Below are 22,972 nucleotides of genomic sequence, written 5' to 3' on the forward strand. Positions count from 1 at the left end.
CCATCTTGTCGAGCCCTGGGCGCACCAACTAATTATGTTCTCGCAAACGTCCGGATGGACATCCCAGTGCGTCTTCGGAGGAGTACACGGGAGCTCGCACAGTGCCGACCGATACCAGCATGGATGGGGTGATCTCTGGGTCGACGGGCCAGCTCCACCAGCTCCGCGAATTCTGATTGATTCTTCAAAGGCCATCCAGTCCCATTTGACTGGCTTCAGAGCTCCTCTAATTCTCCGTTTCTCCTTTTCTCCGTTTCTCCGTCTGTTCTTCCCCGACTCCTTGCCGTTGCCCTACCCCAACTTCCCCCAGTTCTCCACACTGTCCTCGTTGCCGTTTCCCAGATAACCGTGCGTCTGTGGGTTAAGCACTATGATGAGCCGTCCAGCGTCTTTCGCGTCATGGGTATGGGTATAGCCGCCTCGCTACTATTGGCGGTTTAACATGGCTTGGTTCCGGATTATGTGCAGGGTACAAGTTCGCTAATAGCATCAGCGGCTTCGTTCAGCAGCCGTCGTGTTCCAGAAAAGCCACACGAGACGTAGCTAGCGGGGTGCGAAGAAATAAACCGCCGACATATCGGCACCTCTCAGGCCATCCTTGAAATAGCCTGCGCTTCCTCGGTTTGCCTATGCCGAGTTTACTGTCTTCGTCAAACGTCGAAACTCGCAATGGGCATCAGCAAAGCAGACACATCGAGCAAGCATGCAGGAGAAGATCACCTCGCGGCGGTCCTCCATTCAGGTCCTGCATGGTACAAGCAGCCTCACTTGATGCGACTCAACCTCATCATTCTTTCATTGGTTATGTTCTCATCCGCCAACGGCTTTGACGGATCTCTCATGAACGGTCTTGAAGCCTTGGACCAGTGGAAAACCTTTATGAACAATCCTACCGGAGCCAAACTGGGATGGCTGAATGCTATCTACTGGCTTGGATGCGGCATAGGCTACCCAAGTGCATCCTGGATTGCCAATCGATATGGGCGCAAGCCAGGCGTCTACCTCGGATACCTCTTCCTGACGCTGGGCTGCGCTCTCCAGACTGCTGCCCCCAATGCAACTGCGTTTATGCTTGCTCGTCTCTTTCTGGGAGGCGCGTCTGCCCTGTTCGGCAATGCCGTTCCTCTGCTCATCAACGAAGTTGCCTACCCGACTCACCGCAGCATTTTCAACTCCCTGTTCATGTCGGGGTGGTATGTCGGTGGGACAGTCGCTGCTTGGGTCGTCTTTGCCTCTCGTACCTACAGCTCCTCTTGGGCTTGGCGACTACCTTCTATCCTCCAGGCCCTAGTGCCTGTTGTCGGATTACCGGGATTCCTTCTGGCCCCGGAAAGCCCTCGCTGGCTGATCTCCGTAGGCCGCAATGAGGAGGCTCGGGCAATCCTTACGCGCTACCACGCGGCTGGTGATGAGAGCTCTCCCCTTGTGGCATATGAATTCTCCGAGATCACTTCGACCATCCAAGCGGAGCAAGAAGCCCACAGCAGTGGTAGCTACATGGAGATGGTGAAGACACCGGGTAACCGATGGCGCCTGATGATCTCTATTACTTTGGGACTATTCGCGCAGTGGACCGGCAACGGAGTGATCTCGTATTACCTGTCGCTCATCTTGGACTCGATCGGAATTACCACTGTCCGTGACCAGACACTCATCTCGGCCTGTCTGCAGATGTGGGATCTCATCTTTGCTATTTTAGGAGCGTTCCTGATCGATAAACTTGGTCGCCGTCCCCTGTTCCTTTCCTCGGCGGGCATCATGTTCGTCAGCTACGTGCTGGTGACAGCGCTCTCAGGATCTTTCCAGTCCACTAACAACTCAGCCACGGGGGCTGCTGTGATCCCGTTCCTTTTTATCTACTTTTCAGGATACTGCATTGCTTTGTTAGTCCACGCCAACAGGAGCAACTTATTGTTTATGCTAATGTGATCTAGGACACCATTCTTAACTTCGTACCCCTGCGAAATCTGGCCGTACCGACTACGATCCCGCGGTCTGACCGTGACCTGGGTGGCAACGATTATCGGCATGTTCTTCAATACATTTGTGAATCCGATTGCTCTGGATGCGATTGGGTGGCGGTATTACATTGTGTTTATTGTGGTGCTGGTGCTGTTTGCAGTGACTGCATTTTTCTTCTACCCGGAGACAAAGGGATACTCGTTGGAGCAGGTGGCGGTAATCTTCGATGGGCCGGTAGAGAGGGAAGAGGATGAAGAGAAGCGGTTCGAAGAGAAGGTGAATAGTGTTCATGAGGAGAGAGCTGCGGCCTGATACTATATACGACGAAATACTACAATCCTCGATCCAACACCCGCTCCACCTCCGCGGGCAAATCATAATCAAACACCTCCTGCTGCTGCCTCGCCACCAACCCGGGAAAGAACCCTACACACATTAGCATCATCCCCAACCCCAAAGTCAATAGAATGAAACATACCCATAACCCACATAACCCAATACATCACCCACTCCCCCCAACCCCCCATATCCCTCTTACTATTCTGCATTCCCCTCGCCGTATCCAAAATCCGCTTAACCCTCGGCATCCTCATCTCCACATACCTCTTACACGCCATCTGAATCGCCCTCTTCTCCCCCTCAATCCCACCACCACAACCCCTCATCTGCTCCTCCATATACCAAACCCCAACCTCATGCCCCACCAACCTCGCCAACGCCTCCACATCCTCCAACGCCTGACTAGCCCCCTGGCCCGACGTCGACGGCAACGCATGCGCCGCATCCCCCACCAACACCACGCCCTCCCTCTCCCACGTCGGAAGCTCAGGAGTAGTGAAGGTAGGCCACATGGTCTGCACGTCGACGGAGTTGATAATGTGAAGTACGAGGGGGTCAGTCCAAGTGGAGAATCTCGATTTTAATTGGGATTTGACATCATGCACATCTACATCCCTCCCATCGGGAGGAGGGGTGGACGTAGGTGTTGAGTAGGTCGTCCACCAAACCAAGGTATCCCCCGGCTCAGAAACATGATACGCTGAGGAGCGAGTCGGGGATGTAGATGAGCTGGTGCTGTAGAAGTAGCCGAAGAAGCCTGTCCCGCTGAAGTGGAGGTTTAGGGAGCCGGGTTCTATACCACCGATAGTGGTGATGGTGGAAGTGGGAAGGAAGCCGCCGATGCCGATGAGGCCTCTTTCATATATATATTATTAGTATTTTATTTCACTTCATTCATGAGTTAGATATATAGGATAGGATAGGGTAGATACTCATATCTCGGCCCATCCCCATCCCCCTCACCATCAAATATACTCTGTCGAACCACACTCCTCAACCCATCCGCCCCTATCACCAAATCCGCATACACAGGCTCACTCCCATCCACGAACGTGACCGTATTCCGCTGTGTAGGATGGGGAATCACCCCCGCTACACGCTTATTATACACGATGATGTTCTCGGGGATGCGCCTGCGCAGAGCGAGCCAGAAGTTGTGCCGGCTTGTGCCGAGGAGGTGGAGGGCTTTGCTTCTGTCCCCAGTACTTTCACTACTTCCGCTGGATGATGATGATGAGGGCAGTTGGATCAGTGTCGTCCCGTGCTTATCTTTCAGGTTGGTGTGGTCGAGCATGTAGCCGCTGGTGACGGCGTCGCGGAGGATGCTCTCGTCGAGGCGTTCGAGGACGCGCAGGCCGTTCGGGGCGATGCCGAGGCCGCCGCCTATGGTTATTTTGTTGGTGGGGTTGGGGGAGCTGGTGCTGGGGTAGGCTTCGTAGATGGTGAATTCGTGGTCTTGGGGAGGTGATGATGGGGGTGGTGGGGGGAGGTGTTTTCGGAGGGTGAGGTATGCGGTGCAGCCGGAGATGCCGGCGCCGATGATGATGATTTTCATGGTGGTTGTTGGTTTTTGAGGTTAAGGTGTAGGTGTAGGTGTAGGTAGGGTGTTGGTTGAGGTGGGGATAAGCTTGAGGGGGGCGATCATTATGATGTTGTTGCCTACGGGATGAGCCGATGGTCGGAAGTTTATTACTTGTTACCTGGTTGGGGTCTACTTTGGTTCTAAGAGTAGAGTTTGTGGATCGGGTAGTGGGTGTATGGCATCTAGCCTTAATATTTTGTTCACTAATGTACAATGTACAGGAAGGGGCGTTTCACAGAAGATACAGGCTAATAGATCGGAATGTCATACGCATCCAGATCATACAACCATGTGTCAATCGACTTCTGGTCGTACACGCACTCCATCTCCGTGCCGTTGTTCTTCCACAAAGGACGCAGAGGCCACGAGCAGATCTTCTGCTCCTCTCCCTCGAGATCGCCGCTCAGCACCGTGCCGTTCAGAGTCACCGGCTCGATGCCCTTCTCGACCCAATTCATCAGGTCGCCAAGGGAGTTCTGGGGGTAGGGTCCGTTGGGCTGCAGAGAGTTGGTGTTGCAGTGGGAGGCACCGGGAACCAGGTAGAGACGGTAGAACTCGTTCAGGGCTTCAACCGAGGCGTTGTAGGTCTTGTTGGGGAACATGGTGTCGCGGACGGACTCGAAGTAGCGCACCGAAGACGCGGGAGGGATGCTGTTGTCCGATTCACCGTGGTAGTGGATGACCTTGCCACCTGCAGCCTGGAAGCGGGACAGGTCGGGCCAGGTGGTCTGCAGGACATCCTCGTAGCGCTGGAGACCCTCGAGCATCCAGTCACGCAGGGTGTCGTAGGTGACGTTGTCCAGAGTGGAGAGGTTGTCGAGGTCCAGCAGCTGCAGTCCGTGAGTCACCCACTCACCACCCAGCTCGGAGATGTCGATACCGTAGGTGCCGGTGGTCGAGTCGTAGGTAGTCTCTGCATCGCTGAACTCCGAGCCAATGCGGTACCAGAAGTAGGCCTGACGACCCTGAGAGTCCTTCAATCCGTCCAGGATGGTCTGAGCGACGCGCACACCCTCCGCAGTGATGGTGCCGTTCTGGGCCGGGGTGGTCACACCCATGCTGGTGGTGGCGTTGCAGGCGTAAGGCTTACCGATGGTGGACTTGAGGTCGAAGTTGAGCTGGCACAGATCGGTGCGGCCGATGACGCCATCCTTACGGCCATCGAGTTCATCACAGGCATCGATAATCAGAGTCACCATCTCGGAGAACTCGCAGTTTTCAGGGTAGTAATCGAGGGTCTGTTCCACGACCTGGGGCACCAGGTGGTTGACCTGCTGCTGGCCATAGCGGATGGCAGGAGCACCAATGACGGCACCATCCCACTCCTCGGGGAAGCGCTGCACCTGACTCCAGCCCTCACGACCACCCTCGGAGCAACCCTGGTAGTAGGCGTAGAGCTTGTCAGACATGCTGTAGAAGTTCTTGGTGAACGCCTTGCCGATGGAGGACATCTCGTGGTGGGCCTGGTAGCCGAACATGTAGAGGGCATCGTAGTTGGCGGTACCATTCACCAGGGGGTACACAGAGGAGAACTGAGTGTCGAAGCTGCCAAAGCCACCGTCGGTCCGGCCGGCGACGGCACCGTAGGGAAGACCAGCAGGCACGTTGGAGGCAACGTTGATGGCAAAGCCAAAGCCACCGGTAGACACCCAGCGGTTCTGGAAGTCATCGGGAGTGGGCATCCAGAATTGCAGCAGGACGCTGTCGTCCTTGCCAGCATGAGAATAAGTCATGGTGATATTGCAGTAATCATAGGTTCCGGCCGGGTAGTAGTCGGATCCAGAGGTGGATTCATTGTAGACGGGAACCGCAGTGACACTGGAAGGGTTGGTGACCACACCCTGCACCAGGCCGGATGCGGGCACGGCGGCCTTTGCGTGAGCAACGGTACAGACCTGCTCGAGAGTCGCGGCGCGCGCGAGGGCCGCCGCGGAGACGGTCCAAAGGAGGAACTTGGACATAATGAACGACTGACCAAAGGTAAAGGAGAGACTGAAGGAGGGACTGGTTGGGTAGAAAATTGACTGCAGCAGGGATCCATAGCCATTAAATACGTTTGAGAGAATATTGGAATGGTTCTGCAACCATTGCAAGCAACGTAATCTACCCCACCCACGAAGCATTGGAAACAACCATCTTGATTGAGGATGCGGTCGTCCGCCGGTTCGGATGCAACCGAGAGAACTGATCCGGCCGATGAACCTGAAAGTGGCAAGGTTTGGGTGCTGCCTGGCGAGAAGGAAATAAAGAATGGATCAAGGATGACGAGGCCCTGCAGGTACAGGTTCTGCAACTGATGATAACGAGATCGGGTCTCAGCGGTTGGCATGACTGGGGGATTAAGCTTAAAGCTGGTCCACCAGAAGAAGAGCGTTGAAACGGACTAACGCGGCTGGCGGCGATCATCTTCCGCAAAGGTGAAAGTCTCCGCTGCACCCTCCCGCTTATCAGGAAGATTCTCGGCAGTGGCTGCTCAATTCCTTCCAGAAATGCATGTTTTGAGAACATGCCCTATACTCTAATCTCCGAATCAGGTCGGGTGAGGTTGCCCAACAAAGACAGTCGGCCAATCCAGTGATCAATGGGCTGATCGGAGACCTTGAAGCTCCTGGTCAATTACTCAAGCAGTATCCATCGATGTTTGGGTTATACTAGCTAGGGGTTATGGGCAGGTCAGGAACCGCAGTCGTACGAGATTGAAGGTTGCAAGATGCACAAAGAGGCAACTAGGTATGGTCCGGTTATCGGTATGGATTGGGTACATAGGATGAGCACACCCTGCTGTCTTGTTGCATGTCATGGCTCTCAGAAGATATCCCAGACAGGGTACCTGATCCTACTCAGACTGAATGTGTTCAATGGCAACGGCCATGACGACCAGGCCAGCTACAGGAGGCCTAGGTAGCAGCAAGACCATGGTCTGTTGTGGGGCAACACGTTGCAATTGTATTGTGAACCAGACAATGCTGGTTCGAAAGCAGTCAAGCCATTGTGTCCGTTGGCTGCAGTAGATCCTCAGCACAATCCCTACTATTGGATCAGATAACGCTGCTGCTGCTGCTGCTGCTGCTGCATACTGGTCACAACGGCTTTTCTTCTCAGATGCAGCATCACAGGATAAGGCGAGAACACCATGAATTCTGGTGAACTTGTCCACTAGTAAAAGAATGACGAGCGAGGCGGTGAGCGGTATCCCTTGTTCTACTCTAGAATCTGCAGTCTACTACATCCTTTAGGATATTTGCAAGCAGGGTTCCCATAGCGTATAAAATAGTAGGGATAGGGTGGGATGATGCGTCCAGACCCACAGGGGTATTCTGGAATAGTCTAGTCTTATGAAAAGTATGTTTGTGGGGGGACAAAGACGCAAGGCAGAGAATGACTGGAGGAGAGCCTGTCAGCACGTGACTCGCACAGACAGTATTGTAGCCTCAGGCAGAGATTCTACGGGGAACCGTGGATGGAACAGCCATGGATGGATGGTACCTTGCCAGAGATTTCACTACCACAATTCCATTCAAGTAGATGCGATGCAGGGAAAAGAATCACCCAGCGGGCCCCGAAGTTGCCCGATGCAATGAGTGTTGCAATTGAGACAACCTTTTGTAAGGAGATGTTGCACTGAAGATGGAGAAAATGGATGTCTGTCACACCGCCTCCCAACTAGGAAGGACCATTTCTGCAACCTCCAACCTGACTATTCCCGATTGGGACACTAGTTGAACCGGCAGAAAACGGGAGGTTCAAACAATGATGACGGCCAGTTATTGCTTCCAGGATACTGATAGAAAATTCGTGGACTAGATATTTGCAGTAGTTTCTTGATGTATAGATTTAATCTGCAGATACGTGTGGTACTAGTAAAAAGAGCCACGGGTAAGTACATAATTATTCTCAATTCACGATGGTAGAAAGCCGTTCGAGTCATAAATATATATATGTATGGATATCCGGCATTATCAATACACGAACTTAGCGAACAAGGTGAACTACTAAGTACTATTAATCTAGCTCTAGTCGTCAAAGAAAGTAACCAGTAAACACCGTTAATCTATACTCCAGTTATCTTATCAATTTAGGCATATAGCGGACACTTGCTAAGTATGATGTCTTCCGCAGCACTGCAAGGAAGCAAACCCGCAAGGGGTCCAACAGCAAGAAGGGTCACCTGATACTATACGGAATGCAACGCTGGCACCTCATGTGGACAATCGGGACATGGATGCACTCTGCGGTAATTGCGCTTATGGAACACGCTTAAAACTATCTTGTTTACGGGCCGTTGAGGAAATTACTGAGGCTGGTAGGCTGGTAACCTCTTATGAAATATATTTACAAACCCACGTTTCGGTCGATTGCAATGCGCTTGATCATGCAGCTGGATGGAAAGAGCTCAAGTCTAAATTAACATTTGTCTATCATCCGGGCCAACCATGGCAAGCAAAAATAGTTTTGATGGAAAAAATATGTATCAAGAAGTGAAGGTCGACCGAAAAGAACACCGGAACACAAAATCGGGGCTACCCAAAAACGAGAGAACTCCTATCACCAAGAGACGAGGGTGGCGGGGAGGGAAACCCGTGTCATCCGTTCATTTCCTTACAAAGCAGCCAGGGTCATGAAGACGGCCACAACGGCACCGAAGACGGAGCCGGAGAGGGTGCTGGCACCGCTGAAGGCAGCAGGGGAGGAAGAGCCAGCGGCCGCAGAGCCGGAGGTGGAGGACTGGCCGGAGGTGGCCGAGGTGCCGGTGCTACCAGAGCTGCCCGAACCGCTGGAGCCGGAGCCAGAGCCGCTGGAGATGGCACCGGCAGAGGGACGAGCAGAGGCGGAACCGCTGGGGCGGAGGGGGTAGGTGCCGTTACCGAAGACAGTGCCGTTCACGCCGGGGCGGCCAACGGTGAAGCTGGGGGTAGCAGAGGCCTGAGCACCGGAGGAGGAACCGACAGCCTTGCTACCGGCGGCGGAAGAGGCAGCAGCAGAGACAACGGCGGACGAGGAGGAGGTGGTGGAGTTCTTGCAGGACAGGTCGAACAGGGGAGTGGTGGAGAGCTCGCTGCCGACGATACCGAAGCTGGGGTTGGGGGTGGTGGGGGAAGCATCCTGCAGGATGTACCACCAGGTGTTGACGTTACCGAAGAGAGGGCAGCCGACCTCGTCCCAGAACTTCTTAGCATTGGCGATGTTGGCGACAGCATCACCCTCGGAGTCACCGCTGACGGGCCAACCAGTCTCAGTGATCCAGACCTCCTTGTCACCGGCGACAGCCTTGGTCTTCTCGACGGACTCCTCGAAGAGGGACTTGGCGTTGTCGATGGAGTTGGCCATGCTGCTCTGGAAGAAGGGGTAGCCGTCAAAGCCCAGCCAGTCGACGGCCTCGACGACGGCAGAGTTGGAGCTGTTGGTCCAGGAGTCCCAGGTGTCGACGTGACCGATGGAGACGTCGGCGAGGGCGGTACCGGAGATGACGGAGCGGACCTCCTTGATGTAGGCGACAAGCTCGTCGGGGTTGACACCGACACCGGCATCGGCCTCGACACCCTCGACGGAGTTACGGTAGAGATCCTCACTGCCGACGGAGATACCGACGACGAGCTTGCCAAGCTCCTCACCGTACTGGGAGATGGCGGTCTTCAGGGCGGTGATTTCGTTGTCCATGCCACCACCGGAGGCCCAGAGGCCGAGCAGAAGGGAAGTATCCTGGGCAATGGCGGCGGGGATGGCCTCGATGACATCGCTGGTGGAGTAGGCTTGCTATAGAGCAGTTAGCAGATGCGCAATCATTATGAGATCCATTGTCATCTGGGAGGACGTACGATCATGGTGTAGAGACGGGCAGAGGTGAAGCCGGAGGTGGTCTTGAGGTTCTTGGCGGCCTTGAACTCGGCCTCGAAGTCGGCCTGGAACTTGGAGCTCTCATCGGAGAACTTGTTGCCGTAGTTGAAACCCTGGTAGGCGGCCTCGGAGGTGGCCAGGGTCATGGCGAAAGCGGCCAGCTGGGCGAGCTGCATCTTGGAGAGCATGGTGACGGTCGTGAAAAAGAACGTAAGGGATTATAAAGAGTGGGTAAGGTGGAAAAGAGAGTGAGACGCTACACAGAAAGCTGAGAGCGATGGAGGGAGTGTAAGAGAAAGAATGGAATGAACAAGGAATAAACCGAGTTCTGAGTTGGAGAGAGAGAGGATTGAAGAGGAAAAGAGAGAGAGGAAGAGGAGAAGAGGAGAAGAAGTAAGATGTATGAGGGGAAAAGAGAGAGAGACGACAAGGGAAAGGAAACTAAGGGAGGCAACCGAGACATTCTAGACTCGAGGCCCGACCAGATTGGCCTGAACCCGGAAATTCGGCCGCCCCGTCAGTAAATCTTGTAGCCAATGGGAGAGACTCGTGCCTGAGTTGGACTCCACCCCACCACTGGGAGAGAGTGGGGTTGTGGCTGCCACATGGTCCAATCAGGAATGTCCCCGCCGGGATGACAAAAGAACGCAGTGGAGCTCTGGTGACCTTGGCGAATGCTGGTTGGATCCAGGGACAGCCACGAAATTGACACCCCGGCAGCCGAGTGGCAAATCACAGAGGCACAATCAAGACTAACCATCCAATAGTAACGGGATAAAAATAGCAAGCTATTCTTAGGGCCGATGCTTGTTCTTCATAAAAATAAACACCCATTTCATTTCAACGGTAATTAACTGATTTAACTGGTTTGAATGGATAGTAACTGGTGGAGTGGGGAGAGTTGCTTCTAGCCCTTCTCCTTATGCCCCCCTGATTCTCTTTTTCTTGTCCTTTGATCCATTTTGTGGATATTGCCTTGCCAGCGTCCATGATGGATTCCGGCACGGGTTCCCCCTCTCCCCCCTCAGCGGGGGCTTTCAGGGAGGTCACTTTTCTCTGGATTTTGGGGGGTGACATCCAGGCCGGGCTTTGACAGTACCAAGTTAGGTTTTGGTGTTGGTTGACGGGAAAATAATCAGCAATCCTTTCCTTCTTGGATGAAAGGGTTTCCATGTTTGGCCCCAACCGGCTGACGCGGTCGGGCAGGACATCCATGCAGGAACGGTCCAGGCACACCCAGGGGTTCCTACAGTAGTGGTTGATGCTAGTTAGTTACTATGGATTGATTCATCTACAGGGTAAACTCCCCTGCTCAGCACTGATCACATCGTCTGGTTGTCACCAGACAGGTCATCTGCCGAGCATCTCTTCCTGCACCATCATCACACCACATCAACGCAAGCAACATCGAGGCAATCCCAACCTGCCTGCCAGCATCAATCCGGGGGATATTTGGCCCCGGAGGATTGTGTTTTGTCCCGTAGAGGCTGAAACCCGACCCCAACTGTTGCACTGCCATACATGGTCATCATGGTAGTAGTGTTGGTGTTTCCGATTGCAGAGAAGTGGAAGAAGAGTACAGGCAGATCTGGTGCAACCTGACAAATTTTAGATCTACCTATTTAACTCCAGCAATTGATCTTGCAACCCTCGGAACATGGTTGCGATGATGAAAATTTCATTGTGAGGGTTACAAAAAAGACAAAGGCACATGGCTGGGTGGGATCGAGATCTGACCCGAGGTTACTTGACTTTGTGACTAAACAACGGATCTCGTCGGTCCCTGAGAGACACGCATCCAGCAAAGATCGTCCATCCTCCACTTCCCATCTTCCCATCTCTTCCGGTCAGGGCTCAATCCATGTACCTGCGTTGGCACCGGTGAGTTGTCTACACCACTTCATCCCCCTGAGTGGTGCCTGATGCAAGGCGATTTAAAAAGTAGGAACCGCACGCGACCGTGCAAAGTCGCCCTTTAGTCGTAGAAAATGGCCTCGTGGAATCGGTTCCATGCCCAGATGTGCCTGTCCATCTCACTCAGAACCCGTAGCTTCTTAACTTAACCCTAGTGGAATTGATTATTGGTTTCTCTAATACAGAGCACCAGCTGTCTCTAGAGTATCTTGGGAAAATTCGAGGCATGACGCATGGCTGCCTTTATACCCTCCCCTCAGGGCTGTCAGCCCTTATTTCACGATCTTGTCAGCTTGATCGGTCGGACCATTCTCCAATCTCACGGTCGGGAATTGTTTCCGTACACTTGTGAAGACTGACACATCAATTATGAATCCAAAGAATGTTTCTGTCATTGTCTATGGCACGGTTCATTCTCACTGGACTCCCAGAAGCAAGGAAGGGTGGGTGCAAGGCAGCCATATTGTCCGATGATCTTAATCGTCAAAGGGACGCGGAATTATCCGCATAGTATTCACCAGCGATCGAACGGCAATTTACCCCTTCGTTGACCCCATATGAAATGAACTCAGGTCACTCATGAAATCACCTTCCACTTCGGGCACTGAAGATGATCCGGTCGGGGGCCGTCTCACTGTCAAACCACCCTATCTCTATAATTAACCTCAACAACGGTCACTGGCGATCCTATGGCGATCCTCCACCTTCACAATCCCATTATATGACATACTAAATATATGGAAAGGGTTTCCGACTCCATATCAAAACCTCGCCTGTGGCCGCCCCCAAGGCCCCCAGGTCGTATTCCCATTCCTTCCCGGATTCCCGCGGGCTGAAAGGGCTGAAACGCTTCTTCCATCCTCGTACCCTGGATCGCTAAACACCATTCAGGGTCTTCTTTAGTCATTAGTGCTTCGTTTTGACTTTGGTCCCTGCAGGGTATGTGGTCGGGGTTAACAGTGCAGGAGAAACGGTCGCCGGTCAACGGGGATAGCATCATCTGCTCAGCGTGGCAATCACCACCTGTCCTGTGAATAACTCGTTCTAACTGTAGAAACATCACTCATCAAACGTGAAGCTAAGAAATTAAAAAGAGAAATAAGAAGATTTCTCAACAGCTGTCAACGCGATGCTCAACATTAACCCCCCGCTGATGACACAGTGACGAGACATCGGATCTCCATCGACAAGCTCGCTCCGACTCGACTTGGGGGCCAAGCTCCACCAGACTCAACTCTCTCGACAACAAGTGAATGGATATGATGTGAAGCGAGGCCATCTAGCTCGAAGATGGAGATATAAATTGCCTGTTCGCCTCAACCATTATCTTCATCACCATCATCTTCCCTCTCATCGTTCCCTATCTACCTGATTCGCTTCTATAATCACCTATCACCACCTTCTCATCATGGCCTTCAAAACCACCGCCGGTCTCGCACTCCTCGCTCTCGCGGGCTCCGTCAAAGCCCAGTCCGTGGATGGCTCCAAGTACAACAGCCCTACCAACGGTCCCCCGGCCAGCTACTTTGCCGCGGCCACGACCCTGCCCGTCGCGGCCTTGCAGTCGGCCGCAGCCAAGGCAAGTTCTGTGCCATCCAAGGCTACCTATCCTGTCAATACGGACAAGAATTCTCCCAAGTCGACCATTCATAGCGATTGGGTGAAGTTCAACCAGGTATGTCGGAATCCTGCCTCGGGTTGGTGGCAGAACCCTCGCTAATGACTACAGGGTGCCGCACTCAGCTGGGTAGCCGACATGGATGTCGACTGTGATGGCATAGACTACAAGTGCAAGGGCAACGGGGATGGCCTACCCGAGACCAACTGGGAAGCTCTGTCCGCTTATGAGGTGCCATGGATTGTCATCCCGGACCAGTTCCTCACGGCCAACGAGGACTTGCTTCCGGGTAACAACATTGCCGCAGTGATCTGGTGAGTCTGCCCTTGAACTGTTCAACCATCATGCTGACTGACCTCCTTAGCAACGGCAAAATGTACTACGGCATCCTGGGTGACTCCAACGGCGACGACCCCGAGGTAACCGGCGAAGCCTCATGGCTCATGGCCCGCACCTGCTTCCCAGACGACGATCTCAACGGAGCCGAGGGACACGCCGAAGCAGACGTAACCTGTAAGCCCTACTCCCGCTAACCTGAAATCAGACTGCCTAATACAGAACAGACATCGTCTTCACCGGCGACGACGCCGTCCTCCCCAGCAGTGCCCTGGACAAGAACTACATCACCAACTTCAGCACCCTGCGCTCAATGGGCGACAAGCTGGTCGGAGCTCTCGCTTCTAACCTGGGCCTCTCCAAGTCCGGCTCTGGCTCGGGCTCCAGCTCTAGCGCCACCGTGCCCTCCCAGACCACCTTGGCCACGAGCGCCGCCAGCACGCCGAGTCCTTCGGGCTCCACGGCCACCTGTTCCTGGGAGGGACATTGCGAAGGTACGTGGACGCTCCGATCGATACGAATACAATGGCTCATATTGATTTTTTGCAGGCGCTATTTGTTCTACTGAAGATGATTGCTCGGATGATTTGGTCTGTGATAGTGGGAAGTGCAGCTCTGCTGATGATGACGAGGATGACGTGGATGACGAGGGTGACGATGATGAGGATGACGACGAGGACGAGGATCACGAGTGATCAACAACTATCTACAATCATATCGGAGATCCTCACCATCTCAGCTTAACAGTCTCCTTTCCTTCTTAACCCTCCTTTACCAAACCATATATTTAATAAAACTACCTATAATCAAACAACCTTCCAAAACAATCCCACCCAAGAAAACTCCCTGTTCAATAAACAAAAATAAAATCCTCATTCCTCAAATCCGTCGTATCCGAAAATCCCTTATCACCATCCACACCCACCCTCTCCCCCGTCACATTCACATTCACATTTACATCCTCCACCTCAACCACCTTCCCCTGCTCCACCGCCTTCTTCCTAACCATAGACTCATCCACAATCCGAGCCGACTTGCCCAGTTCTGTCCTCCGTCGTGCATGCTTCCGATTAAGGTATATGAGGTATAAATTAGCGACACTGCGAGGGTCAGTTAGACCTTCACTACTTCACAGAAAAAACAAGAGAGAGAGAGGGGGGGGGGGGGAAGAGATAGACATACATAGCAAAAACAGCTACCAACACAAACAGAATAAGATTCGATATAAGACCCGGTCGATATAGTGGTGCTTGGGAGGTGGAGTAGAGTTGGGGGCCGATGACCTTGCCAAATTATTAATTGCGTTAGCCAAGGCCCATCCATGGGGGTTGTATAAGGAAGGAGGAAAGTGCTTACATTTCCCGCACACATCCCAATCAACACCACAGCCGACGTACACTTCCTCTTCGTGTCTCCGGCGGTGTTTTGCGCTTCCCAGGCGTATACGAGGGGGGTTATGGCTGCGAGGCAGGAGACCTGTACATACATTATTAATATAGCACATCTCCATGAGGAGGAAGGGGAGGGGTCATACCAAATAATACCCAAACAAAAGCACCCCCTTCTGGTCCCTCGGCACAACAATCATCAACAACGTCCCGATGGCAGAAATCCCCGCAAACAAGGCAATCACTAGCCCCTTCCTCTGGAATCTTGCAGCCAGCCATCCTCCGCCTAAAATGGCGATGACTTGAATCACGCCAAAGGGGATGTTGAACAGGATGGTTTCGAACGATCCGTAGCCGAAGGATTTGATGATTAAGTTGCCGAAGGTGCTGATGCCGCCGCTGGGAATTCTGCATGCTGTTAGTTATAATGGTGGAATGAGGGAGATTGGGGGTATGCGCACGAGATAGTCACGATGAGAAAAAACCACAGCCACGTCTTCACGTCGTATGCTGTCTCCCAGACGTGATCCCATCGCCACTCCCGCGAGATAATGCCCATTTGGTTAGCGCGGAGACGTTCCACGGCGATGACTTTCTCGCGTTCGGAGAGGAATTTGGCTTCCATTGGGGAGTCGGGCATGAAGAGCAGGACTAGGGTTGAGTAGGCGACTGTCAGGAGGCCGCAGAACATGAAGATTATCTGTGGTTTTGAGGGTTATCATGGAATTATTGGGGATAGTGGGGAGACGTACTTGGTAGGAGTAGAGGCTGTCGCTGTGGATGTGGCCGAGGCCGTAGGTGAAGAGACTACCGACCTGGGGGAATAGTTAGGATAGTTTGGATAGGATGGTAGTAGGGAGTTTACTATAAAGGTGACCCCGTTCATCGCGTTCCATATCGCTGTTCGGAGGGTCTGCTCGCCTCGACGCCACCACATTTGCGTGACGGCCACACATGAGGGTGCTGTTTTGTTAGCAACTATATTGCTGTATATGAAGCTAGAACATACCAATCATAGCCTCAAATGTCCCTAAGGTCAGCCGCAGCCCTAGTAGACTGGGAAAGTCCGTGCACGCCGCCATGATGGCCAGCGAGCTTCCCCATAGCAGCACGGCTGTTCCGATGACTTTGCCGGTAGGAGCCTTCACAAGTAGCAAGGCTGCAAGTGGCTGCACGACGAGTTGGGCAAGGTACAGAATCGATCCAAGCCATGAGTACTGCTGGCCGTGTAGTTGCGCATCCTCGACGAGACCAAAGATGGACACGTACGACAGCGTCGACTTGTCCAGCTGTTGGAAGAAGTATGCTCCAAGCAAGAGAGGGAGGATACGGAGATCAATGCGTCTAAGGACGTGCTTTTCTTCTTCTGGGCTGAATGTCCGCTCTTCCTTTCTGACAGTGGCTAGAAAGTCTGCTGCCTTTTCTCTTCCTGTGCCATGAGCCGTGGCATCCACGGCTGTGATGGCATCGTGGGAATCTTCTGCACGGGTAGCCATCGTGAATACCTGCTTGCAGATAACAGAATAGATACTCGGTGACTAGTATGTGATTTATATCCCTCAGCCAGGATAAACCGGCTAAAATCACTGCACTTCCATCAATCACAGCCAGATCAGATAACCACCGCGGCTATCTCACCATCAATCTCGTCGGCTGATCTAACATGTTACCCCAGGATCTCCAACCCCAGTCTCCCCGCATTTCGGCCTTCCATCCGGTTGATGGAAAAACTCTGGCAATCAAGCTGCGTGGGGGGAGTGGGATGTCCGTGCGAGATACCAGATCTGCGCTTCGGGTGAGTGTCTCCCGACGGCATATAAACCAGCTATGACCATCCCCCTCATGAATATGATCAACAAGCTCATGAGACATTGTCACTTCAAGCAAACGACACAATGAAGAAATACGCCCTCATCGGCACCGGCGGCCGTGCCATGTTCTTCTACACGGCCATCGTGCGCGACTTCCCCAGCACCGCCCAGCTCGTCGCTTTCTGCGACACCAACTCCACTCGTCTGGCATACGCCAACTCACAGATCCAATCGCTAGGTCACGCTGCGATCCCGACGTACAACGCGCGGGACTTTGACCGAATGATCGAGGAGACCCGTCCGGACGTGGTGATCGTCACCACTATCGACCGCACCCATCACCAGTACATCGTCCGTGCCTTGGAACTGGGCTGTAACGTCATTACCGAAAAGCCCATGACCATCGACGCGCCGCGTTGTCGACAGATCTTCGACGCCGTGGACCGCACCCAGCGCCAGGTCCGAGTGACATTCAACTACCGCTACGCACCGCATAACACGCGCATCGCGGAGCTATTGGCCAGCGGGGCAATCGGCGAGATCAATGCCGTGCATTTCGAATGGGTGCTCAACACCTCCCATGGAGCGGACTACTTTCGTCGCTGGCATCGCGATAAGAGGAATACTGGGGGTCTGCTGGTGCATAAATCCACGCATCATTTTGACCTGGTGAATTTCTGGCTCCGCACTCGACCTGAGACTGTCGTTGCGATGGGAGATCTGCGCTTCTACGGGAAGGAGAATGCCGAGCGACGCGGCGAAACGAGGTTCTACTCGCGCTCTCGCGGGAGTGAAGTGGCTCGGGATGATCCGTTCTCCCTGGACCTGGAAGGTAATGAGAAGTTGAAGGCGATGTACGTGGATGCAGAGTGGGAAGACGGGTATTATCGTGATCAGAGCGTGTTCGGGGATGGCATCAGCATTGAGGACACGATGGGGGTGATGGTACGGTATGAATCCGGGGCTGTGATGACGTATAGTCTCACGGCGTATGCGCCTTGGGAGGGCTTCCGGGTGAACTTTACTGGGAGTAAAGGTCGGCTGGAGGTGGAGGTCGTTGAGCAGTCGTATGTTAACTCCGGGGGTGAGCAGGCTTTGGAGGGCGCTCTTGAACGACAGACTATTCTTCTAAGGCCTTTGTTTGAGAAACCGGTGGAGATTGAGGTGCCGACGGGTCAGGGAGGGCATGGGGGTGGGGATCCCCAGCTGCTGAAGGATTTGTTTGGTACTCCGGATGCGGATCCTCTGGGTAGGGCTGCGACGCATATTGATGGGGCGTGGTCTATTGCTACGGGGATTGCGGCTAATGAGTCTATGCGGAGGGGAGAGGTGGTGAGGGTGAGGGATTTGATGCCGTTGTGAGTTGCTTGTTTGGTTGGTTTAAGAGGTAGAATAGAATGCGTAATGGACCTGTGATATGATGGGAAAAGACTTGTAGACGGACGATAGCTATGACGGGCTCTTGTCGATGTGTAGCTAAGAGGTCACGAGTACATCTTTTACATAGCGAAACTGTCTACCTCGATCCCCAACTCAAAAGAGAGGTGACGTATAAGCGTTTACTTGGTTTTATTTGTGGGTTGAATACCTACAATTTTGGTATTGTATCACAGCTACTGCAAGATGTGTCATTGAGCTACACAAAACTATTTCCAGAATTGGAACCTTCAAACTCTTCCCTGGCCCCCAAAACCTAGCGTCAACTGAGTAATTCGCGTTGATTCTCCCCTTTCCCGATTGACATGATAGAATATTGCGCAAAGGTGAGTGCAGACTCAGTAATTGTACAAGTCTCCATCAAGTTCAGCCTTGCTGCGTTTGTAGTTGTAGAGATCCCCATCGAGTTCAGCGTTGTCCCGCTTATACCCGCCCCGTTTGTAGTTGTAAAGATCGCCATCAAGCTCTGCCTTGCCCCGTTTGTAGTTGTAAAGGTCTCCGTCGAGCTCGGCATTGCTGCGCTTATAGTTATAAAGATCACCATCAAGCTCGGCCTTGTCCCGCTTATAATTGTAGAGATCCCCGTCGAGCTCACTAGTACCTCGCTTGTAGTTGTACAAGTCACCGTCTAGCTCGTTGGTAGATCCCACCGCTGGGTATGTCAAATACAGGACTATCTCATGGGACCGGTGAGCTACTTACCAGGTAAGGCCGCAGCCATACCAATGGCGAGGCATAAGGACAGTATAATCTTGGGGGTATGCATCGTGCTGTCTCGGGATATATTTCGCCTGAATGGAGGAAGTAAGGCTCTTTCCTAGCAGGATGTGGGCTGACGTGGTTGGTCTAGTGGGTCGGGTCTGTGGAAAAGGTGCAGCTTTTATATAGATCAGCATAGCCTACTACTTGCACGGCATGTCGGAATACTGCATCGAAGTCGGTCATATGAGCGTAGAATGTGGAGAGTAACAGAACGTCGTCATCATTCCCTAAAAGATGCATGACTACGATGTGCAGCACATGGAAGTTATGTTGCTGCGTGGATCGACGGTGATAGTATTGTGGTGGCAACATTCGCTCTATTGCGTCTTTCCCCTTCCCAACTGAGGATAGAACATGAGGCATACTTTGCTGAACCGACTGGTAAGGCAATACTTACCCTGCTATGACCCCAGGTTTCCAGGAATGAAGTGTAGCAATGTGACACTGAGCTGCATGACATCGATAGTTCAGTGGAAATGCATCACCAGGCTACATGATGAAGCTCCACCTCATGACCACTGACATGTCCTTAGTCTAAAAATCCAGGAAATATCTGCACATCATCTAAGCAGATGGCGCAAAGTCCTCTCGCGCGGGGTAGCCGGCCATACATGAAGCTCCATACGTTCTGAACGGTGTGCCCTCAGACTCGCAGCAGCGATTCGAGTAGTACAAGCTCCCCGCTCACCCCATGCCTGCATCTTCATTCTGCGGGGAAATCAGCCATGGTGGAGGTGTTTCACAGTTACTCAATCTATGGAAACATGCAATGATGGGTTCTCCATCAGCATATCGACTTTGAATCCTCCAGAGTTCCCCCTTTGTAGGTGATTGCACATTCTCTTAACCCTCATTTCCATCTATGATCCCACCAACCACCCTTCCACTCCATCCCCCTAAAGAAGAATGTCCCTCGCAAGGCTCAGCACAATGTACATGGCTCTCAAAAGAGACAGAACCGACAGCACCTCGTCCTCCTCCGAGAGACTGCCACTATCAGACAGTTCAGAAGACTATCGCGATGAGTCCTTCAAAGACCACTTTGCCGAAGGCCACCATTACATGAACCATCAACGCCAATCCCCCATTCGATGGAGCAGCCTATGCTTCCACCTCATCCTAGCCCTTATCTATGGCGCAGCATTCCTAGCAGCAACGTACCGATCAACGAGCAGTATCAGACATCAAGACAGTAAACCTGCACATCTTATCGCATGTAAGCCCTATCTCTCCCACCAATCTCAACCCTAACTACATAACCACTAAGAGAACCACACTAGCCCCATTATGGGAAGCCGTAGAACTCGAGCGCAAAACCATCAACGCCTCAATCGAGAGCGAGAATCCATTCAAGGGCGCTCCATCTGAAGAGCTGGACCATGCATGGCACCAGTTATTCATCAACTCCAATGTCCGAGTTACTGCTGAAGACCTAGCGAAGATAAATCGCACGTCTGTCCCGATAAATGATGAGAAGGGGGGATATTATGCCATTCCGGGTATGTTTAAACCCTATGTGTAGTCCTGATCGATGGATGGATCTGACAGAAATAGATGTATATCACCAGCTGCATTGCCTGGTGAGACCCTTCCTTCTCCTCCCTACCCTACTACTTTCGTTCTTCATCACGTAGTGACTGATGACCGGTACAAGAAATTCCTCCGCCAAGTAGTCTACCACAGCTACTACCATATCGGAAAACCCACTACCCCGCTTCACATCGGTACATCCCCCATCTTAAATACCCAATAGATATAGTGACTAACAGCTGCAGAACACTGCATCGACAACCTCCGCCAAAACATCATGTGCAAAGCCGACGTCTCTCTCCTAACCTTCACATGGGATCCGACAGATCGCGCCCCGAAACCCAACTTTGTCGTCGAGCACGAATGCGCTAACTGGGACAAAGTGGACAAATGGGCCGAGGAACATCGATTCGATATCTTCGATGAAACTACCCTGATTCATCCGACCCTGGGCCCTTCGTTCCCCGAGGAGGAGTATAAGGCTACCGGGAGGATTCCGGGTCATCCGGATTTTCATCCGAATGGGTATCATGGGGATCATGGGGGTCATAGTAATGGGGTATGATGGGGAAAGGGGGGATGTGCAGTCTTATATAGTGAGAGATTTACTATGCATGGCACGAAATTTAAATATTATTTTGGGTATATACATCTATGATTAGGAGTATTAAGCAGGAATAACGCCCTGCGGATGATGAAACGTATTCTTCGGATCCAACTCCTCCTTCAACTCCTGCAACCGGGGTAGATTCGTCCGCCAATACTTCTGCGGCGCATTTTCCATCCTCGGGTCCGGACAGCCCAGATACGCGTGTCCTACGCTCTCTGGCACCGCCCGCGCAAGCACATCGTACAGTCCATCGGTGAACTCGTATGTTGTTTCCGATATCGGGCCTAGGGGATTGACCATGAAGAGCTGGACCCAGAAGAGCACGTCTCTGTGAGCGTACGCGGTTGCGTCTTCGGCGACGTCGTTAATCGCTCCGCCTTCCAGACTGAGAGTGACGAACCAGGCTGGCGTGCCGGCGGTGTGGTTGGCGATGTATTCGAAGAATTCGTCGATTCCGGCAGATGGAATCAATGTATCTTGTCTGAAGCCCAGAGACTTGGCATAGAACCAGGTCGGGGTGTTGCCGACCAGCTTGAGAATGGTATCTTCCAGCGCGTGTCCGACCATGCCGAGCCAGTCGGTTAGAACTAGGATGTTACCTGGGTTCTTTGGTGCGAAGTGGTCTTCTAGTCCTAAGGCGTCGTATTGTTCCTTGGACCCGAAGAAAAGTCCCTCGAGGATGATGTCCCCGTCGAAAATGACCATGTTGTTGTAGAATTGGCGGGTTAGGTTCTTCGCCGAGATGAAATACTGCCAGTCCTTGACAAATTGGGCCTTTTCGGCAGTGCTGCCCAGGTTAAAGGTATACGAGTACTGGACCGCGAGACCCGGGGCCGGCTCAGTGCGGACTTTGAACTCGGTGACGATGCCAAAGTCGGCTGCGGCGCCTTTGACAGCGAAGAATACGTCCTGGTTCTGGGTATTAGAGGCCCGGACGATGCTCGAGTTGGCCAGTACCACTTCAACTTCCTCGACGTGGTCCAGGGCAAGACCCCATTGACGCGCGGTAGGGCCAAGTCCGCCGATGGTGAAGTGTCCGCCTGTTTTGATGGTTGGGCAAACGCCGTGCGCCATGGCTCGTTTCCCGTTGTTGTAGAGTTCGATGTCAACATCGTTCAGGGTCGTGCCCGGTCCGATGACTGCTTCGTATGTCTGGTCGTCCATGGAGAATTGGTTGAAGTGTTTCATGTCAACTACTACCGCGCCGTCTGTTCCGCCAAGGCCTGTGTCGAGTACTTGTTAGTGGAAATGGCCTAGGGGTTATTTGGCTGAGAGTATGCTACCATAGTTCCCAAAGCTGTGGCCTCCACTGCGTGCCTGTACTTTGTAGTCATAGTCTGAGGCGCATTTGACTATGCCGGCGATCTGTTCTGCTGTCTCCGGGTACGTGATGGCGGCTGGAGTAACCGGGAGGTTGAGGTTGTATTCGTGGACATCGGCAGTCCAAAGAAGCTGGTTTGGGAAAGCCGCAAGGGCTGAATTGCCTCCCAGGGCAGATATCAGGCAATCACGCCCTGCTATACTGGTTGTGTTGCCCATGTTGCGAGAGACAGATCTTGAACAGGGAGATCAAAATAGTTCGAACAAAGAAAAATAAGGCTGCCATGCTCCTTTTGTTGTGCCGAGGGTGCCGGCCTAAAGTGGGGTGAAGATTCCATGCCTTGCCAGATGAGATGCACTATTGATTGACGGATACGAATTTCCTTGGTTTGGGTGCAATGTTGAGTCAAATCTGCGATCTCGGCCTCCACTGCTCGTTCGTTGCGCGCCGATCATGCCTCAAACCAATGCAACCTTTGATCCGGTCCCCACCAAACCCCCGCCAGACCCAAATTTGTCCGGTTCTAC

At 52.8% G+C, this 22,972-nt stretch overlaps 10 protein-coding genes across 10 annotated transcripts; 4 read left to right on the plus strand and 6 right to left on the minus strand.

Annotated features, from left to right (window-relative positions):
- Window positions 1-669: 669 nt before the first annotated feature.
- On the plus strand, window positions 670-2,274 carry AtWU_10470 (sugar transporter; the record flags this gene model as incomplete). Its single annotated transcript, XM_035505574.1, has 2 exons — window positions 670-1,883; window positions 1,935-2,274. 2 exons carry the CDS (start codon window positions 670-672, stop codon window positions 2,272-2,274), a joined length of 1,554 nt encoding a protein of 517 aa, XP_035361467.1.
- A 19-nt stretch (window positions 2,275-2,293) lies between these two features.
- AtWU_10471 (FAD-dependent oxidoreductase) lies at window positions 2,294-3,856 on the minus strand (the record flags this gene model as incomplete). Its single annotated transcript, XM_035505575.1, has 3 exons — window positions 2,294-2,388; window positions 2,441-3,156; window positions 3,234-3,856. The coding sequence occupies 3 exons, from the start codon at window positions 3,854-3,856 to the stop codon at window positions 2,294-2,296; spliced, it is 1,434 nt and encodes a 477-aa protein (XP_035361468.1).
- A 275-nt stretch (window positions 3,857-4,131) lies between these two features.
- Window positions 4,132-5,844, minus strand: AtWU_10472 (tannase and feruloyl esterase; the record flags this gene model as incomplete). Its single annotated transcript, XM_035505576.1, has 1 exon — window positions 4,132-5,844. The coding sequence occupies one exon, from the start codon at window positions 5,842-5,844 to the stop codon at window positions 4,132-4,134; it is 1,713 nt and encodes a 570-aa protein (XP_035361469.1).
- A 2,638-nt stretch (window positions 5,845-8,482) lies between these two features.
- On the minus strand, window positions 8,483-9,906 carry bgt2 (GPI-anchored beta-1,3-endoglucanase EglC; the record flags this gene model as incomplete). Its single annotated transcript, XM_035505577.1, has 2 exons — window positions 8,483-9,637; window positions 9,700-9,906. The coding sequence occupies 2 exons, from the start codon at window positions 9,904-9,906 to the stop codon at window positions 8,483-8,485; spliced, it is 1,362 nt and encodes a 453-aa protein (XP_035361470.1).
- A 3,134-nt stretch (window positions 9,907-13,040) lies between these two features.
- AtWU_10474 (glycoside hydrolase family 75 protein) lies at window positions 13,041-14,281 on the plus strand (the record flags this gene model as incomplete). Its single annotated transcript, XM_035505578.1, has 5 exons — window positions 13,041-13,307; window positions 13,362-13,564; window positions 13,615-13,763; window positions 13,814-14,080; window positions 14,136-14,281. 5 exons carry the CDS (start codon window positions 13,041-13,043, stop codon window positions 14,279-14,281), a joined length of 1,032 nt encoding a protein of 343 aa, XP_035361471.1.
- Window positions 14,282-14,436: 155 nt separating this feature from the next.
- Window positions 14,437-16,470, minus strand: AtWU_10475 (putative MFS transporter; the record flags this gene model as incomplete). The annotated part of the gene is made up of 8 exons (XM_035505579.1): window positions 14,437-14,686; window positions 14,769-14,869; window positions 14,943-15,062; window positions 15,121-15,382; window positions 15,436-15,674; window positions 15,727-15,789; window positions 15,840-15,937; window positions 15,984-16,470. The coding sequence occupies 8 exons, from the start codon at window positions 16,468-16,470 to the stop codon at window positions 14,437-14,439; spliced, it is 1,620 nt and encodes a 539-aa protein (XP_035361472.1).
- Window positions 16,471-16,869: 399 nt separating this feature from the next.
- Window positions 16,870-18,147, plus strand: AtWU_10476 (Gfo/Idh/MocA family protein; the record flags this gene model as incomplete). Its single annotated transcript, XM_035505580.1, has 1 exon — window positions 16,870-18,147. The coding sequence occupies one exon, from the start codon at window positions 16,870-16,872 to the stop codon at window positions 18,145-18,147; it is 1,278 nt and encodes a 425-aa protein (XP_035361473.1).
- Window positions 18,148-18,560: 413 nt separating this feature from the next.
- Window positions 18,561-18,988, minus strand: AtWU_10477 (AP-1 complex subunit sigma-1; the record flags this gene model as incomplete). Its single annotated transcript, XM_035505581.1, has 2 exons — window positions 18,561-18,874; window positions 18,925-18,988. The coding sequence occupies 2 exons, from the start codon at window positions 18,986-18,988 to the stop codon at window positions 18,561-18,563; spliced, it is 378 nt and encodes a 125-aa protein (XP_035361474.1).
- Window positions 18,989-19,914: 926 nt separating this feature from the next.
- Window positions 19,915-21,079, plus strand: AtWU_10478 (oxidase ustYa family protein; the record flags this gene model as incomplete). The annotated part of the gene is made up of 5 exons (XM_035505582.1): window positions 19,915-20,200; window positions 20,265-20,483; window positions 20,539-20,564; window positions 20,639-20,708; window positions 20,760-21,079. 5 exons carry the CDS (start codon window positions 19,915-19,917, stop codon window positions 21,077-21,079), a joined length of 921 nt encoding a protein of 306 aa, XP_035361475.1.
- A 102-nt stretch (window positions 21,080-21,181) lies between these two features.
- AtWU_10479 (FAD-binding oxidoreductase) lies at window positions 21,182-22,663 on the minus strand (the record flags this gene model as incomplete). The annotated part of the gene is made up of 2 exons (XM_035505583.1): window positions 21,182-22,347; window positions 22,408-22,663. 2 exons carry the CDS (start codon window positions 22,661-22,663, stop codon window positions 21,182-21,184), a joined length of 1,422 nt encoding a protein of 473 aa, XP_035361476.1.
- Window positions 22,664-22,972: the final 309 nt, after the last annotated feature.

Source organism: Aspergillus tubingensis (genome assembly GCF_013340325.1).
Source record: "Aspergillus tubingensis WU-2223L DNA, scaffold_13, whole genome shotgun sequence".
Taxonomy (NCBI): domain Eukaryota; kingdom Fungi; phylum Ascomycota; class Eurotiomycetes; order Eurotiales; family Aspergillaceae; genus Aspergillus; species Aspergillus tubingensis.